Source organism: Ambystoma mexicanum, chromosome 8 (assembly GCF_040938575.1).
Source record: "Ambystoma mexicanum isolate Mex_15411 chromosome 8, UKY_AmexF1_1, whole genome shotgun sequence".
Lineage (NCBI taxonomy): Eukaryota > Metazoa > Chordata > Amphibia > Caudata > Ambystomatidae > Ambystoma > Ambystoma mexicanum.
This window is the reverse complement of record NC_090929.1, coordinates 1,366,963,334-1,366,982,606: the sequence shown is the minus strand read 5'-3', so window position 1 is coordinate 1,366,982,606 and position 19,273 is coordinate 1,366,963,334. Positions and strand designations below refer to the sequence as shown.

At 44.9% G+C, this 19,273-nt stretch overlaps 1 protein-coding gene across 2 annotated transcripts in view; it reads left to right on the top strand.

Annotated features, from left to right (window-relative positions):
* The window catches only part of DOCK1 (dedicator of cytokinesis 1), a 2,312,292-nt gene that overhangs the window by 1,484,344 nt on the left and 808,675 nt on the right, over window positions 1-19,273 (top strand). For both annotated transcript variants that reach the window (XM_069611483.1, XM_069611484.1), the window contains exon 31: window positions 6,115-6,215. In XM_069611483.1, the coding sequence (XP_069467584.1) occupies window positions 6,115-6,215 (101 nt within the window). The remainder of the gene's footprint in view (window positions 1-6,114; window positions 6,216-19,273) is intronic.

Sequence of the window (19,273 nt, the reverse complement as noted above, 5' to 3'; positions counted from 1 at the left end):
ACAAACCGCCACTGTGCATGACCTTTGATGATGGCCATCAGGCACCGTTGGTAGTCTATCTATGCCCGGAGCCATGAATGCCCTGTGTTGTGAGGCATGTTTTTTACCTGCTAGGATTGGACTGTGCCTAAGGTCCTGACACAGTGCACATACCAAAGGTGCCTGCTGAACATGAGCTGCAGCCATGCCCAAAGGACACTGCTCCCTGGGCATGGACTAAGACAATGCCCCAAGTACAGTTTCACATCCCAAAATTGCCCTTTGGCATGGGTTGTGGCCATGCTCAGAGGTCACAGCACCCAGGCTATGGCACTTGGCGATTCCATAGGCACAGGGAAAATATAAGCGACGGCCTGAAGTCACGCCAAGTGTACACTGTGCCGGGTAATGCCTCAAAAAACGCTGAGTGCACATACCAACAATTGCCATTGGGCATGGCATCCAGCCATAGTCAGTGATAACTCTCTCCAGGGCATAGCTTTATGAAATGTCCTGACATTTCGACAGTGCCAGCTAGAAAAAACCAACAGCTTTGTCTATCAGGCGCAACATAAATAGGAACAGTTATCAATGGGCATGGTTAACGGCCATGCCCACAGGTCACAGTGAACTATAGGCTCTAAGGCCAACGTACCTTGACTTTTCATGCATTTACCACTAGGCATTGCCTATGGTCATTGTGTCAGGGTGTTGGCAATATTTGATGTAGGCTGGATATGCATTATAATAATAATAATTTCGCATTTATATAGCGCTACGAACCCTCAGGTATCTGAGCGCTGCTTATTATTACCCACGGTGTATGGTGCTCATTTATCAACCTCGGAAGGATGAATGGCTGAGTTTGGCCCTGCCGGGATTCGAAACTGCCTTAGCAAGCTCTGCATGGATGTCAAAGCGAGCTCTACTCACTGTGCCACTTGACCATTATGTAAAATTGCGTGCTATTCTGCTCATTGTGGTCATGGTTTAGGCCTCACAAAATTGCCAATTTTTTGGTTCTATGCTCATTGCAACTGCAGGGATGTTGGTGATGTAAACCTTTTCTTTCTTAATTATTTGAATGAAAACAGCGAGATGATTTAAACCAAACAAAGCAAGGCTTATGAATTTGACGAGGCATCAGCTTTTCCTGCAAGTTGGTGTTGTGATGAATCTTACCTAAAACTTCTGTGTATCTCTGCAAACCTGAAGATGTGACAACTACGGGAAGTAGACTCGGGTATAACTGCAGTGCCTGGAAAACAGACAATACTAAAAATATTGAGATGAGATGGCTCACTAAAAGCATGAGGATTACCTTGGAACCGCTAATAACAAGGACTGACGTTAAGGGCAGGACCAGCCCTATAATAAGGAAACTGAAGAAGGACTCAGCGTCTTCTACTGCAGAAGTTAGGAGTCCATGACAGCTACCTGTGAGATTCAAACCGGAAGAAGGGCGCGAAAGAACGAGGCGTCGCTGATGCTGCAGTAGCAGAGGAAGCGGCCAGAGGCAGACTACTGCTGGGATTGCCAATGGACTGGCAGTCCCACGCCTGGTATGAAGTGGACCGTCTGGTCCAATCCAGTACGGTTTCCGAGAAAGGAACGAGTGAGCGAGGCGTTGCCGACACGGAAGCAGCAAGGTCCGAGGAGCTGCTGTAGAAAGCCGGTTGGAGTAAGAGAGGACCAGAGAGGCTGGCAAGAAGAACCATGAACCCTGGAAGAGCAGATGACACTTCCCATTGGGAAAGCAGGTAATGTGGAATGAGAGAGACCCGGTGGGTGGAGTGAAAAGCCAAGCATAGGTTGAGGGACAAAATCACTCAGAACAGTGGAAACAGAGATACTACTGACCACCAACAAAGGGTCTGGGACCCGCAGAGAAACCCAGAGAAAGTTGGAGGGGGTCTCCCTCGTGGTGGGGATCAAGTAAAGCCACTGAACACCAGGGAAGGGCCGAGGAACCAAAACCAAAACTTGTAACACAAGTCATCCTCTTCGTGGTGGTACCTTGCAGGAAAGCAGCTCAGGTCTGCCAAATCCACGTAGTAGAAAGATACAGGCTTGGGACCTGCACTTAGAAGGGAGATCAGTGTAGGTCATCTTCCTCTGGACAGTACCTGGCAGGCGAGTGAACCTGGTCTGCCAGAACAAACCAGTACTGGGTTGAACCATGAAAGCAAATATACAAGAAGTCAGGAGAAGGGAGTAATTCCCCCTGGTGTTGTGAACTGTGAAACAAGATGTTCAAAAGGGCCAGGGAGGTAGCCATTACCCCTGGTGTTACGAACTGTGAAATGAGCCTGAGAAATGCATGGGAAAGGGAGACATTCTCCCTGGTGTTGTGAACGGTGACAGCAAAGACAAGGTAAGCCGGGAGAAGGGAGTCATTCTCCAGGCAGTTGAGCTCGCAAGGAGGATCAAACCAGTTATCCAGGGGAATGGAGTCCTTGCCCCTTGGATAAAGATATGGTGAACTTTCTGATGCAGAGTGTTGGAGGAACATTAATCTGTTGCTTTGTTTGTGAAGTACTGAAATAAACAATGTCAGTTATTGTATTTCTAATATATTCAAATTCTCTCTTGGCACTCTGGATGAGATCCCCTTGCCCAGGTTTCAAGTACATTTTTACATCTGAACCTTCCTTTTGGTGCTTTAGAGGCAAAGTGAAGGGCATGGTCTTCACCCAGCAAACCTAACTCTCCACCTCTCAGAATTGAATATCCATAGCTGGACTAAGATTTGCCTGTCTGTTTTATTTACTGTATTTGTAATATTTTGATGTCTATTGCCATGACCATTTGTAACCTGGTCTTCATAATGTGCTTGTATTTCAAATACTGCAACCTGATCATTATTGTAACCATTCCCTCAAATGTCACCAAGCATCCTGTGCTCTGTATTTGTAACATATGCTCCATGTTTAATTCCCCCAGATACCTTACGGTTAAGCTGCGCTAAACAAATAATAAACTAAACTAGTTCCAGTGTTCAACAAAACAAAATGGGAACAAGGAAATCGGGGTTTACAATAAAGTTTCAGTTCAGTTCTTCGTTCCTTCATTGTGTCAAAAGAAAACCAATGTTCAAACAATAGAAATGCTTCTCCTCTACCCTGAAAAATGATGTTTCTATTTTGGTAAATAGCATCAGGGATGTTCCAGGTCAAGATGCATTGCCACAATTTGTAAATGTCAAATAACTACTACAGTTCATTGTCAGATTTAAGGAAACACAATTTCAGGCAAGGTAAAAGAATCACAACTTTTGGCAATGCTTCTTAAGCTTGTTTATAATGATAAAAGTCACAGTTTACATCTTTGTCAGAATGACTTCACAGCACTTCTACTTAAAATTCACCATGTGAGTATGCTCGCCTGCTCTTTAGTGCTCCACATTCAATTGTGCTTCTGAAGTGTTAAATCTACTGACAACCAAAGGTTTTCAACCACATCTTCAGCAGTCTGCAATTCTGTGAGTTTTAGCAACTTAGACAATACAATATTCATAAGTGTTAGTGAACCTCTTCAGGTAGGCAAGGCACTCTTCCTCTGAAAATTCACCTTTCAGAAGGGCAGCCTCGTTGCCATTTGTCTTTCTGCAGCATCAATTTCTACTATACCTTCAGCAGGATGTGTTTTTGTGACTTTGAACAACTTCTCAGAAAACACAAAATTCTCGGTAGTGACTCTCAAACACCTCTAAGTAAGGAAGGCACTTCCTTCTGAACATACAGTGTTACTCAACCTCTTTAGGTAGGCAAACACTCTTCCGCTGAACATTCACCTTTTAGAAGGTCAGCCTATCTGCCATTCTTGTCTTTCTGCAGCAACAACAAGCAAAATGCCTTTAAGGATGTAATTCTACCTTTACTGTTCTTGGCGTTTGAGAGGACAGTCCCAATCAACAAGCTTCCATGTTCCCAACCTTGCACGGGTCACTTTGCTCCCTGCTAACCAGAGTAGTTTAAACATAGACCTTATCAGTTTCTTTTTGCTTTATGTAATGCTTGTTCACCTTTGGTTTGGGCTATGTTTATATCCTTTTTGGTCTAGGACAATACTTGCACCACTCATTGTCTTGGGAAAGGTTTAATTCCCTCTTGGCTTCGCCAATATTTGTTTCACTCTTGTCATAGCCAATACTTGCTCTCCATAACTCATAAAATGTTAATGTTCAGTCACTTAACTTCAGTGATACTTTGTTCTTTGACTGCATGTAATGGATTCTTAGCTTTGCATTCACCTTAGAATCACTTTTATATACACGCAACCCTTCTTTCATCTGTTTTGAAAGGTGTGAATATTTAATTAACAGGTTTCAGGAATTTTTACTCTTGCAGAAGTAAAGGGAATAAAATTCACTCATATGTGAGTGCTACTTTTCACTCTTCCCGTTGTCCAAAAATCAGCGGTCGCATTAAGATAGCTTTCACTCCGACACGAGTGATTCTACTGAATACAGTTGCCTGCCTTTGTTCGTACAAGGGATCAGAATGCTCAGTAACACTCACCGGCTTCTGTCTTGCTCCCTTTACGTGTTGCAGGGCTTGGGCATCTTCTGGCTTCTCTTGGACACACACTCTTCTTCGGTAACAGCATTTTCATTCCTACCACTCAATTAAGGAGCTCCTCTCCCTCCTGGGACCCTTGACTGCATAACTCCATTCAGCCACGGTCTGCGACATGTTTCCTGCTGCACAAAAGGCACCTTCCTACATGCCTTCCACTGCACAAACTCTGCACTTCAGATGTTGTGTGAAAAGGACCTTCTCAGAACAGTCAGTTGGTTGGTAAAAGTCTGGGCGTCCCATTTATTCACCCACTTCTTCTTGGATTGACAACACTGTGCTCGGCTTCTGCTGCTGCTGCTACTACTGCGAACACTGACTTCACAGCTCCATCTCCTTTTAGATATAATGTCCTGCACCTGAGGGGGCCTTTTAGGCCTCTTTGGTTCCACAGGTGTGGGCCAATAAGCTTAACCGGCTGACCTTCATTGCAACATTGCTCTTCACCCCTCTTCCTCGTCCCAGTACTCATGCGATTATGGGACTTGCAGTCCCAAACAAAAAATGTAGGTTTTCTTTTTTCTTTGCTTGGGGTATGGAAAGATGTCCATCCATCTTTACCCACATCCACAGGTTTAATAGGTGGTTTCCGATAAAGCATAACGTCAATAGGCCATTACATGTTTTGATACCTTAGAGATTCTTTTTTTTCAAGGATAAATACTGTGTCTAATCTCACTGAATCTCCTTACTTCACTGGGCCTGGTCTCCTCACAGGTGATCCTCCCACAGCACAACACCCCCAAGGTCAGGATCAGGAAGCATCTGCATTTCCCTGGCTACCTGGGAGGAGACTTTAGGCAGGGTTTTAGTGAGGCACCCATAGTATTCATCACAATGTAGATAGGGACATTTCGACACAGGACGGTGGACTATTTAAGTTACAAAGACATCCTGACAGACGCATTAGCACTTTAGTTGAGGCAGGGAAACCCCACATAGATGTAGAGAAGGATAAATTGTCTCTTTATTTTTACATTAAATAGATTTGTGTACAGGCGCATTATAAAAGCCACATCATATCATATCATATATATCAATCACTATGCCAGAATGGTGTCAGTCTCCTCTTTCTGCACCAGTAGTGTAAATGCATGTGGTAGTTTCTGCTGTAAGTTTAGAGTTGAATGTATATTTTCCTAGGACGGATTTCTGCAATTTATTCAAATGGCAACAAAGTTATTAGTATCTCTAAAAGTGCTCTTCCAATGGGGTGTCCAACTAACCATTACTTGACCATAACTACAGAGTTACTATTGACAACTTGTGTTATGTAGGAACTTCAAGGATTTGTTTAAACCTCACTACTTTGTTCATATGCCCCCTCCCATCCATTCTTTATATGTGTTGCATGAATCAAGAGCTTACTTCAAGTCATCATTACTTTTCATGTTGGTAATGCTTTCGATGACAAACATTTTCTCCTGTAACCCAATATTTCACCATCTTCATGGCTTCTTCATGGACAACCATGTAGCAAGTTTGCTTGCTCAGATATAAGTTAATGTTTGCAGTTGCACTTTCGATAACACTGTATATGCATTTTGTGTTTCTGCAGCTTTGGAACAATTACTTTCATTTGGCTGTTGCCTTTCTCACTCAAGAATCTTTACAACTCGAAAATTTTTCAAGTGCCAAGCGGAACAAAATACTTAACAAGTAAGTTCTCTTTCACATCCATGTAAAATATAATTATACAGTAATATGGCAGAAATTAAATGGAGTTAAAATATACTCGTATTGCATTAGTATTATCTTGTTTAGCCAGCATGTTCTGATTCAAGTCCCAGCCACCCTTTCTTCTACAAATGGCCTCCGCACACACTTTTTGTCCAGCCACTGCCTACACATACATTTCCCTATATACACATCCCACTCACTAGAAAACAACCAGATCTCACAGGTCATGGCACGTTGTCTATTTTGTATCAATGCTACTAAAAGAACAGTGGCCTATGGCCCATGCCCACTCCTTTTAACCCCCCTCATTTCATCATTAATGGGAAAACACTTGAAAATGTCAAACTCTTCCCCACTGCCACTGTTCATCCTTCCTCCTTTCTCTAGGATTCCAAACCCCCTCTTGATTAATCTTCCCTGGAGCTCTCCTATTATCCCCTTTCACCTACCACTTCATGTGACACATTTCTTTTTCTAAGCATGTCTTTAACATCTGCCTCAAAAAAGACACTCCAGCCCTTCTGTTATGCTTGATTTATGCTTGATCCAAAATGGCGCGAGTGCGCAATGCATTCTGGGAGCGCTCGGAGCCATGTTGGATATTTACTTCATACTGCAGTGAAACGCTGCACACATTTTGCTGAGTGTTAGATTCACAGTGCTGAGACAAACATGCTTTTCCAAACCTGGTATGCGGTCAAGGCCATTTTCGCTGGGAAAGCGAACGTTGTAATGGCTTGCTACTGTTCTCTGTAGAGCGTGTTTTTAGAGAAGGGAGGCACTGGGCTTCTTGGGGGGAGCTCTCGATTGACCCAGATGGCAACCGACGGCTGTTCCTCAACTGCACAAGTGCAATTTCCAGAATGTTCGAGAATTAACTCCCCTTTCTGGAGTGTGTATATATATGCGGAAACCCAGTGGTGGTCAGGTGAGACTTCAGCCAGAGAAGGACGCTTACGTCTGGCCTTCCTGTAAGCTGTGGTACTCTCGGCCTGGCTGTTCCCGGGGTCTTCCAGCCGCTTCTGGGCGAGATGAGGAATCTTGTTACGCTCATGGTGATGTATTTCTTTTTGACTTCTTTACTACTTCTGTGATCTATGTTCTTATTATTTTTATGAGTTAATTATATGTATTTGTAATCTTTGAATAAATAGGCGTAAAGAGCTGATTATCTTCTAAAGAGTGCGTGGCTGTGAGTTATTGTGTCTGTCTGTTTATGGTTTGAAGTATTTGCTCTATAATTGCATTGGTGACTTTATAGTTGTTCCGTGTACTTTTTGGGGAAGAGCAATACATTTTTGGCGTCACGAACAGGATTGCTCGTGATGAATTGTTCAGAGTGTCCAAGAATCTGTTGTAACGTAGATAGGATTTGGTTGTCATATGAGTGAAGTTTTTGAACAGTGAAGTTTTTTTTCTCTCTTTTGTAAGTGTTTGAGTGCCTGTGGGAGTGATTGCAGTGTGGAGAAGAAAATATATAGGTTCAACGAGGTTTTGCTTTGTTTGCGACAAGGAGTAGTTTGTTCAAGAAGAAGAACATTACCGCTGGCGGTGACTGTTCTGATGTTGTTATCCCAGGTTGGACTAAGAGTCCATTTGATAAATTGGCTCAGGCATGGGCATGTGGTGCCGGTTTAAGTGAAACTTGGGATCAAGGATTGGGAGATGCCGATCCGACTGATGTAATTGCATGCTTGCAACAAGTTCCAGTAGAACGTGGCAAAAAATGTGCAGCATTAGGTAGGTGAGGTTGGGTTCTTTTGCATGCTTATAGGAAAATACATCAAATGAAGGTGGAAATGAAAAATCAGGTTTTGCAATTAGGGAGAGAGCTAGCTGCAGAACGGCAGACTGCGTTAATGCAGCAGATTCAAATGAAACTGTTTAAAGATAAGGCCGACACATATCAGGCGGTGGCCAAGAGGGCAGCAGTCTGAGTAGCCCGGTATTAGTATAGGAAAAGACGGGGAGGGGTCAACAAAAGAAAGGTGGCAACTGTAATCGCTACCGCTGGCGTAGAGTGGGATCCGGACAAGTGGGATGGTGATATTTTTGATTCGACCAGTCTAGAAAGTAGTTCCGCAGATGAGTCTGACCCCAAACCAGAGGCGAAACAGAAAACAGTGGCGGCGAAGCCTGTTCGAAGACGGCGAGCTGGACCACACCCGCAGAATCCTGGTTGTGGTATGGTGGATTTAACCACTTTTGAGAATTACACACAACAAGAGGTTGGGGAAATTATTACCCGTTTGAGGCAAAAATCGGGGGAAGCTTTGCTGACATGGATGGTGAGATTGCTAGATGGAGGTGCTGTTGGTAGATTCTACTGATTCACTGCGTTTTTTACCCCTGTCAATTGACACTAATGTACAGGAGGCTTTAAGAACAGGACCGCCCCCTGACGCAAATGGTCAAGATACGCAGGTGTCTTTGTTGCACGTGGTAGCCCAAGCATGTAACCGTAAATACCCTATTACCACAGATTGGCCCAGTGAAGAAATGAAGTAGTATACGTTGAGAGAAGCAATTCAAAAAGTCAGAGAGCATGCTATGAAAGAGGCGATTGGCAAAGATGCGCCTGATCACATGGGAGCCGTGCCGCTCTCAGTTTCAACCCGCAACATGGTGATTAGAACTGCGCCACCCGCATACAAAAGTGTCATTATGACTTTGCTCGTAGGTATGACGGGCAAGGCTACTGATGAGGTAGCAGATGCCATTCGGCAACTTGCAGATTTGGGAGAGTGGGATAAGAGCGATAACAAGCCATAAGAGAGAGAAGGGCGTAGTGAGAGAAGAACTGAAGGCAGGCGGCAAGATAGCAGAGACTCCCGAGTGTCCCGAAAAGTCATGTTTTTGGCTTTGTTAAAAGATGGTGTGCCACACGAGGAAATTGATGGCATTGAAACCAAAGTAATGTATGAATTATATAAAAAATGCAGACTTGCAGCCAAAGAGCGCTATAAACAGGTTAAGAAACAAGTAGTCACCACACCACATGGGGATACCTCACCTTCTGCTCCCCCTGCGGAAGAAAAAGACAACGGGTCTGTGGGGACACCTTCCCCGTACCAGCCGACATACGCTGATTTGAGAAAGGTGGTGAGTGCGATGCTAGAGGCGGAGTCGAGTCACACTCATTCAAAGTTTGACTAGGGCTTCGGCCAAGCTCCGGCAGCGTCTGCCCGCATAAAAGTGGATAGGCGGCCTCATGTTGATGTTAAGATTTTTTGGGGGCCAGGAAATACACAAGGGGTGCGAGCATTGATAGACACCGGGGCGGAGGCCTCTTTGATTCATGGTAATCCGACACGATTTAAAGGCAAACCATTTATGATTACAGGTTTAGGGGGAAAGGAGACCCCCGCAGCGCAAACGCGAGTGGAAATGAAAATAGCCAATTTAAAGCGGCAGAAATACCAAGTGTTGATTGTCCCGATACCTGAATATATAACTGGCTTTGACATTTTGGAAGGGCTAACCTTGGGACTTGCCGGTAAAACGTATCAGTTTGGGGTGAGTGCATTGATTTGTACACCCATTACCGTAGGCAAATTGAAGATGCCCTCAGTACAAGGTCCAGTGGCAACCAAGCGGGTAGCCATGAAACAATACCGCATTCCTGGGGGGCACAAGGAAATCTCAGACACAATTAAAGAGTACGTGGAGGAGGGTGTATTACGCCCTATTACCACCTCGTGGAACAATCCGCTCTGGCCTATTAAAAAGGGAGATGGGTCGTGGAGGATGACGGTGGATTACAGAGAGTTGAATAAACATACTGCTCCCTTAGTGCCCGCAGTCCCAGATGTTTTTACATTGATTGAAAATGTCCAAAAGTTTGAGGGGACTTGGTATGCAGTGATTGATTTATCTAATGCATTTTTCTCCGTGCCAATTGCTGATGAGTGTCAGTTTGCATTTACGTGGGGTGGACGTCAGTACACTTTCACGAGACTACCCATGGGTTACATGCACATCCCAACTATCTGTCACCGGCTGGTGGCAGAGCACTTAGACAAGATACCATGTAAACCTGATATACAAATCTCTCATTACATTGATGATATTTTGATCCAAGGCAAGGATGAACACAGTGTGCAAAGTCAGATAGATGTCCTTATGGAAGGATTAAAAAACGAAGGGTGGGAGATTAATCTGAGTAAAATTCAAGGTCTAGCTGAAACAGTGATATTTCTAGGGATTCAGTGGCATCATGGGCATCGAGAAATGGTGCCAAAAGCTCGACAGAAAATACTTGAATTCACCAATCCAACGAGCAAAAAGCAAGCTCAGCAGTTTATAGGACTGTTTGGCTTTTGGAGACAGCACATTCCGCATTTAGGGCAGATATTGGCCCCCCTCTACAAGGTGACACGAAAGAAATATGAGTTTCAGTGGGGGGAAGAGCAGCAGAAAGCCTTTGAGATGGCAAAAGACACGGTGCAGCAGGTGCTTGATTTATGGCCCCTGAAGGAAGGCGAAGTGGAATTAAATGTGACTGTGCAAGACAATTATGCTAACTGGAATGTGTGGCAGAAACAAGACAGGACACGTGTGCCATTAGGGTTTTGGAGTCGTAAGTTGCCCGACGCTGGTAACTCATATACTTCGTTTGAGAAGCAATTGCTGGCATGTTATTGGGCTCTTGTTGATACCGAGCAGATGACGGTGGGTCATGATGTATTTGAGACCTGAAATACCAATCATGCAGTGGGTACTGAGCTCTCGTAAAACGTATCGTATAGGACATGCTCAGGAAGCCAGCATAATTAAGTGGAAATGGTATATTCAAGACAGAGCCAAATCAGGAAAGGGTGGAGTAGCAAAACTACATGAGCAAGTAGCCAACATACCGCCCTCAAATTACATACCACCGGAGGTGCCTGAAAAACGTGAATCTCCCATGAAGTGGGGAGTACCTTACAGCGATTTAACCGTGGAGCAAACGGAGCATGCTTGGTTCACGGATGGTTCAGCCTGATATGTGGGAACTGAGCGGTACTGGAAAGCAGTGTCGTACAATCCCAAAACAAAAAAAATGTTGACGACGACAGGGAAAGGGAAGAGCAATAAGTTTGCAGAACTTTACGCGGTTTATGAAGCGTTGAAACAAGAGAATCCTGGTCAATGTTATGTGTACACAGATTCATGGTCAGTGGCACATGGATTGGCAGTGTGGTTGCCAACTTGGCAAAAGAATGGAAGGAAGATTCATTCAAAAGAGTTGTGGGGAAAGGAACTGTGGCAGGATATTGCCGAAATGTTGTTACAAAGTGAAGTCACTGTATATCATGTGGACGCGCATTGTGCCACAGATTAATTAGAACATTGGTTTAATTCTGTTGCAGATGAACACACCAAGATTTCCTCAGTGGATGCAGAGGCTCGGGAAGACGATATGGAGGGTTTGGCCAAATGGGCCCATCAGAAATGTGGGCACCTTGGAGAAAAGGCTACTATCAGATCCTGGGTCTGGTTGGTGTAACTGTGGCACTAAATGGACTCCATTTGGGCGAGTTAAACGATCTGCTGTTACAACCGAAAAATGTCACATCTGTGCCAGTGATCAAGGGGATACTGATAGTGATGAATAATGTTGTCCCCAAGCAGCCCTATGCCAGTGCCGAAAAGCCCGCCAGACCGAAGACATGGATTCGTGAAATGCGACAAACACATCAGGAGCAAGTGAAAACAACCTTGATACCAGTCGTGCCAGATGCGATCGTAGGGAGGCGGAAACACTCTCGTATGATTACCCAAGAAGAGAATATGTGGATATATCTGGCCCAGCAAGTACTGAACATATCACACTTTTGTCTTACCGATGTGCCCAATGCTGAAGCTTTATTGACTACGTGTTTAGTAGCGGTGCCGATGCCTGTTCCAGTTTTAAAGCATATCTTCGGTGTCACAGATAATGATTCTTTAGTTCAAGACTCAGACATTAGACAATCTTTTTCAGTTTATGAATACTGTCGGTTCTGCCAAGAGACTGACAGGAAATGAAGAAATTTGACATGGGTTATTACTTACAATATAACTCAAGGTGATTTATGTTACGTTATGACGTACACAAAGCACAAGAAATTGGCAAATGCCGACAAATAGAGTTGACCAATCGGTACAATAACACCATGTTCGAGAGGTGACTATGTTCGCGAATGTCACGCAAATGCACCAGTGTAAATAATACTATGTCCTGCAATCATACAGTGATAACTGCTTGCCATTTGAATCATGTGAAACTTCCAACAGGATGGCTCTTTTCATGTGGTAACACTACATATACTTATATTCCAGCTAACATTTTTGGAGGTCCATGTGCTTTAACTCGATTAGGACTAATGTTTCCTTTACACTCAGCGATAACTCGAGGTAAAATGTCAACTTTTGAATCTGTAGCGCTATCTCCTGACTGTGATTCACATGTACATTTGTTATCAGAAGCTGAGGTTCTAGCATTAACCCTTTCACTAGTGGGTGTTTGGGGTTTAGCTGCTGGAGGTTACAAATCTTTGATGAAATTAGCGTGTTTAGTAGTTAAAACTCTTAATCGTACTTTGCAGGCTTTAGAAGAATTACTCCTTGATAGTCAAGTTATTAGAAAAGCAACTTTGCAGAACAGAGCTGCTGTTGATTACCTATTGCTAAAACATAATCTAGGGTGTAATGCCTTTGAAGGTATGTGTTGTTTCAATTTAAGTGACCACTCGCAATCTATTGAAAGTCATATTCGAGGTTTGAGGGATCTCATTTCTCAAGTGTCTCAAGATCGTAATAGAAATTGGTGGGATTGGTTATTTTCATGGATACCTGATATTGGGGGTACACTACGTTATATTTTTGCTTGCATTTTTATTATATTGTCTATTATAATTGCTTGTTGTTGTTGCATTCAATGTATTCCCAATTTAGTCTTAACATTTCCTAGGTTTCAGAGACCGGTTCCTGTGCCACTGGGATATGGAAGATAAATATCCAAAGGGTGGAATTGTTATGCTTGATTTATGCTTGATCCAAAATGGCGCGGGTGCGCAATGCATTCTGGGAGCACTCAGAGCCATGTTGGATATTTACTTCATACCGCAGTGAAACGCTGCACACATTTTGCGGAGTGTTAGATTCACAGTGCTGAGACAAACATGCTTTTCCAAACCGGGTATGCGGTCAAGGCCATTTTCGCTGGGAAAGCTAACATTGTTATGGCTTGCTACTGTTCTCTGTGGAGTGTGTTTTTAGAGAAGGGAGGCACTGCGCTTCTTGGGGGGAGCTCTCGATTGACCCAGCTGGCAAACGACGGCTGTTCCTCCACTGCGCAAGTGCAATTTCCAGAATGTTCGAGAATTAACTCCCCTTTGTGGAGTGTGTATATATGCGGATACCCGGAGGTGGTCAGATGAGACTTCAGCCAGAGAAGGATGCTTACGTCTGGCCTTCCTGTGAGCTGTGGTACTCTCAGCCTGGCTGTTCCCGGGGTCTTCCAGCCGCTTCTGGACGAGATGAGGAATCCTGTTACGCTCACGGTGATGTATTTCTTTTTGATTTCTTTACTTCTTCTGTGATCTATGTTCTTATTATTTTTATGAGTTATGTATATGTACTTGTAATCTTTGAATAAATAGCCGTAAAGAGCTGATTATCTTCTAAATGAGTGCGTGGCTGTGAGTTATTGTCTCTGTCTGTTTATGGTTTGATGTATTTGCTCTATAATTGCATTGGTGATTTATGGTTGTTCCGTGCACTTTTTGGGGAAGAGCAATACACCTTCCCAAACTCGCCAGCTATCCATGGTCTGCTTTCCACCTTTCCACCCCTGTACCTTAATATACAACCTCCTCATGCAACACATTTATTTGTCTAAGCATGTCTTGGGACATTGCCCTGGTAATCTTGCATTAGAAAATAAATCCGTCTCAAAACAGACTCTCCATCCCTTCCCAAACTCTCCAACTATCCATGATCCTCCCCCCCCTCTGCCCCTGTACTCCAATGTGCAACCACGACTTTCTCTCCTCCATCTATCATTTTCAGCCCTTTTCTTTCTGACCTTCCTGCAGGATTACCATGATAATTATTTGCATCAATCTTAAAAAAGAAAAATTGCAGGTTTTCATTTCTGAAAAGCCTCGGGTCTGCAAGATCCATGGAAGATGCATTGCTTTCTTTGGAAGAGGGTCAGCCCAATCACCATGGAATATTTTCAAAATCTACTTGACAGAATTTCACCAAACAAAAAAAGGGTAAAACTGTGATGCTTTGTGCACAACTTGCTTCCTTTTTGGCACACACTTATCCAGTGTTTTTTGCACTTGCGCCTTGAAACACTTGTGTATAGGCGCGTTACAAATGCCATATCATATCATATCATATCACTACATGTGTTGAATGGAGAACCTTTTTTTCTCTGTGAGATGGCCAAAACCATTTTTTTTTAAATAGTTTTCTTAATAACATTTGAGCAGTTTAATTAATCTTCCCCGAATCCAGTTTGGAGGGACCCACGCCAGACCTCATATTTGGAAAGTTTTAGCCACATCCGTCCTGCAAGTCAAACGTTATTAGAAATAGATTAGCAGTTGATTTGAGACCAACCACAATCGCGCTTAACACTTTGGATGTGACTGAGATAGATTCTCTCAAAAGAATTTGTGAAATCTGTTTTTTGTGATTGCATAATAGTTTAACGAGATTTGCTGACACGTGTTTTGACCTTCGAGGTCTTTATCAAGGCTAGTCATAATCAGCTTTGAAGTAGAATGAAACTTGTTTCAAGAAGCAGGAGGGTAAGGCCCCTAGTATAATGTCAGACAGGTGTTCCGTGATGCTGGGGCAGCCTAGAATCAAGGCTCGTACAGGTTAAAACGGTCAATTGCTCAGGCTTTTTGGTTACTTTTACAATGTGCCTAAGACAAGCTGGTGGCAGTAGTGATATGTTTACTATTTTGATGTTATTTTACTTGTGCACTTACACATTTACCCCCAAATGCCTACTAAAAGTGGCTAGCACCCTTAGGTGGCAGTGCCACAAGAGTTTTTACTTATTTTTTGGCCCCATTTCTTTTTTTTTTACCTTCTTCCTCCTTTGTAAGGTCAGGAAATGCCTTATATGAAAATCCCTTTCCTGTGTGAACGGTGTGGCTTTCTCATGCTAAGGGGTGTTTTGTGTGTGCTAGAAGAAAGGGCTGGTACTTTATAGTTCCAATTAACATCACTGGTGCTAGAATGTCTGTTGATGGACAGATGTGTTGACGACTGGTTATCTGTGGTTGGATAGCTACTTGCTGTTTAAATGGTGCAGAGCTTTTCCATTGGTGGATTTGCTCCAAGCATGAATCTTTGATAAAAAGAGGACTCCTGTGACTGTTCGGCAGATCATCGTTGGAACCAAGACGTCTACGAAAATGAGCATCCAACTGACGACCCAAGGATGACCCACGCAGCTGACCTGCATCGACTCCAGTATTTTCCTGATGAAGCCCTGTTCCTACCTTGATCTCAAGAAGGCCTTTATTGTTTCTTCTAACCCTGCACCAGTGGGAACAACCAGTCTCGACTCCTGCTTGAGGATCCATGCCTGTTGAGCCTTCACATGTTTGCCTGGACCAAACAGTGCACTGACCAGCTCCCTCCTGGTTTACCTCACTGCAGCTATTGTCATTCTGAACAAAGACGTACAACTTTTCAGATCTTCACCTTGTGCCACAAGTCACCTGCTCCTGCATTTTTCAACATTCTGACTCCAAGGAAAACTGTGCTGGGGCTGCGTCTGTGTTCACTGCTGTACCATTGCTTGTTGCCACCTGGCCTTGGGGACCTTCATTGTATTGTGTCTTCTTCGTGTCCCATGGCTCTCTCTCCCACATAAGTCTTCATTTGTCTACGTTTTTGTCTTCAGCTGGAAGTTGTCTAGAACCGATTTCTAACTACCACAACTGACTGAAACTAAATCCCATGAAACAAAGTATCTATTCTGTGTGTACATGTGTACATCCAGATGACCCTGGCGTTAAGAACAAAGACAGAAGACTATGCACGGAACCTCCACGAGTGGTATGGGTGCATGGCTCTGAGTAAGTGCAGCCAGGCAGCGTGGCTCTGGGTAAGTGGCTGTCATGATTCCTGCCCTCATGTCCCCAGCCCTCCAGGATGTCAGGCTGGAGCCAGGCCACGATCATCTACATGGCCCTCAAGGGCCTCTCCATCCCTCCAAAGACCCACTTGGAGTCAGACTTGGCGCTTGTGGCACCAGGCTCACTCACTCCTATAGGATAACATTGGGGATTGGACTTGTAGTGCATTGATGGGGACAGGATGGATGCCCCCACATATTTTGGTTTCCAGAACTGCATGTGCAGTCTAGTCTTTTGGGTGTGGTTCAGCCCAGAGACACCTGGGATACCCAGAGACTATTTAAGACTATTTAAGCCATGCCCAGGCTGAGAAACATGCTTTGTGTTTTCTGCACCTGCAGCGTGACACTCACCGTGTTTGGATCGGTCTCCAGTAAGCCTGCATCTTTCTTCTGCGCTCAGCTCCTGCAAGAACAAGAACACTGTTAGGAAAAGCCTTACCTTGCAGCGCTTCTGCCCATCATTCATCGCTCCTTCTGTTCTGCGGGCATCTTCGGCGGTGTCATTCCCATCCCGGCACGCCGCTTCCTAAGGAAAAGGGAAAAGAACAGAACAGAAAAAAGGCATTAGTAAGCATTCAGCAAATCTTGGCTTATTTTTGAAGACTGTATGAGCTTCAAACGCTTACCTGAATCCCAGCCGCTCTGGGGGAACTGTCTCCGGAACTTCTCATCCAAGAGGGAAAAGACACTCCAGGTTAGTGTGGAAACATCTAGAGGCGCCGCATACCACGCTTACTCACCGCATTTCTTCTTCATAACCAGCACCCACGCTGAAAATGTTGGGGCACCTAAAAGACACAGAAAAAGAACTCAGTTCAATACAAATACAAAAGGGTCGCATCGCGCATTGTGCTCTCACTCACCTTCAGCGCTACTCATCTCAGCAGCACGTTGCCATCCCCGCACGCTGGCCATCATCTAAGGAAGGAAAGGAACAAAGTTAGAGAACTGTTCAAAAGACTCATTATACTTAACTGTCAGACTCTTGCCAGTGAAGTAACTAGGCAGCAACAAGCCCGCATAAATCAACGCACGCCTGCGCTGAAGGCAGGACAGAGAGCACACTTTCCAAGAAAACAAGGTGAGCTGTGGATCAAAGGGAAGGGTTGGACCCCGGGGAAGAAGGGGTTCAAGCACACAGAGACAATAGGGAGTTAAACTCTACCAATCCTGTGTTTCAGGCCCAGTCGCCAGTCGAGTAGACTCCAGGGAAGGGTTTGAGGTCGTAAGAGGTCAGAACAGTCTGAGTGACGTCCCCGTGGATACCAGGTCAGCGTTACAGTGGGGTTGTGCGAGTTACAATACAGCCCCTAAGTGCGCCGTAGGCCAGGAGGCAGTGCAAGGAAGACTGGTCATGACACTGAGGGTACCAAGCAACCAGTCGGCACAGCAGACAGGTAAATTAGCAGGGAAGTGAGAAAGAGAAGGCAAAGGAGAAAAGTAGGGTCTTGAACTGCTTCCTGAACTTCAAGTGGTCCAGCTTAAGTCTGAGAGGGATAGGTAGGCCATTCCAGAGGGATGCACCTGCAGAGGAGAGAGATATACGCCCCACTCTCTGCCTGGAGAAGTATCTGACTCGCAGAGAGTTGGAGGTTGCTGAGCGAAGGAAGGTATTTCGGAAGAGAGAGGTGGATGTAGTGGGGGCCCCAGTGCCAGAAAGCCTTTAGGACGATGCAGAGGGTCTTGCACTTGATCCTTGCAGCCACCAGCCAGAGTTCAGGGCTGGAGAGATACAGTTGCTAGGCTTGAGGCCATGGATAAGTCTCGCAGTCCTGTTCTGGATTAGTTGCAGCGGGTGAAGAGTAGAAGTAGGTAGATTGAGAATGATGCTATTGCAGTTGTCCAGCCTCGAGAGTGCAAGGGCTCTGGAGACAGTGAGCTTCTGGGGGAAAGTGAGAAATGGTGGAATACCTCTGAGAAGGTGCAGGTGAAAGTGGGCCTTTTTGGCAAGGTCCGTGATGTGATGAGAAAAGGAGAGAGTAGAGTCGAAGATGACACCAAGGTTTTTTACCTCACAGGAAGACCAGGTTGAAGGGCCCAAGGAGGGCGACCAGAGTGAGGGAAAGTGGGAGCAATGAGAAAGATCTCTATCTTACTGGCATTAAGGCAAAGATTGTTGGAGACTCACCAATCCTGAATCATGGATAGCAGTCAGGAATGATGGAGTAGAGGAGGCTGAGGAAAGTCTGAAAGAGAGCTGAATGGCATCCAGAAGGAAGGATGTCAGCCAGGCAAGGGCCTGATCCATGGTGCCCAGGTTCACACTTGGTTGGCGTGATTGACTATGTCGAAAGCATAGGAAAGGTCCAGGAGGATGTAGACCGAGGGGGAGCTGGAGTCAAGATTAGAGAGCAGATCTTCACGGATGTTCAGGAGAGCAGTTTCCATGCCCCCGGCTGCTCTGAAGCCAGATTGATGGTCATGGAGACAACCAACAGATTCAGTGTGGAGAGTAAGCTGGGAGAAAGCCAGCTTTTCCAGAAGTTTGCCCAGGAAAGGAGTGATACAAATTGGGCACTAGTTTGCCGGACAGGTAGGATCGGCAGAAGGCTTTATTAGGAGAGGTTGAGGGGAGAGGGGAAAGGGCCAGTGGTGAAAGAGTGATGTAGAAATCAGCCAAGACTCGAGCAAGGGTGGCAATGTGGTCCTTGATGGTTCTGGAAGAGCAGGGGAGCACCTGTTTGAATGACACTTTCCCAGATAGGACTTGTCTGGAAACATTGTCCGGTTTTGTCAGAGAGAAGGAGGAAAAAGGAAGAGGAGAGAGAGAGAGGTGGCGAGAGGGGGCTTGGGAGAGGGAGAGGAAGAGGAAGAGGAAAGCGAGGACAGGATGCCCTGAGTTTTAGTAGGGCCAGGGAGAGAACAGGAGTGCATAAAGACTTGACGCATATTCTCTCTGACC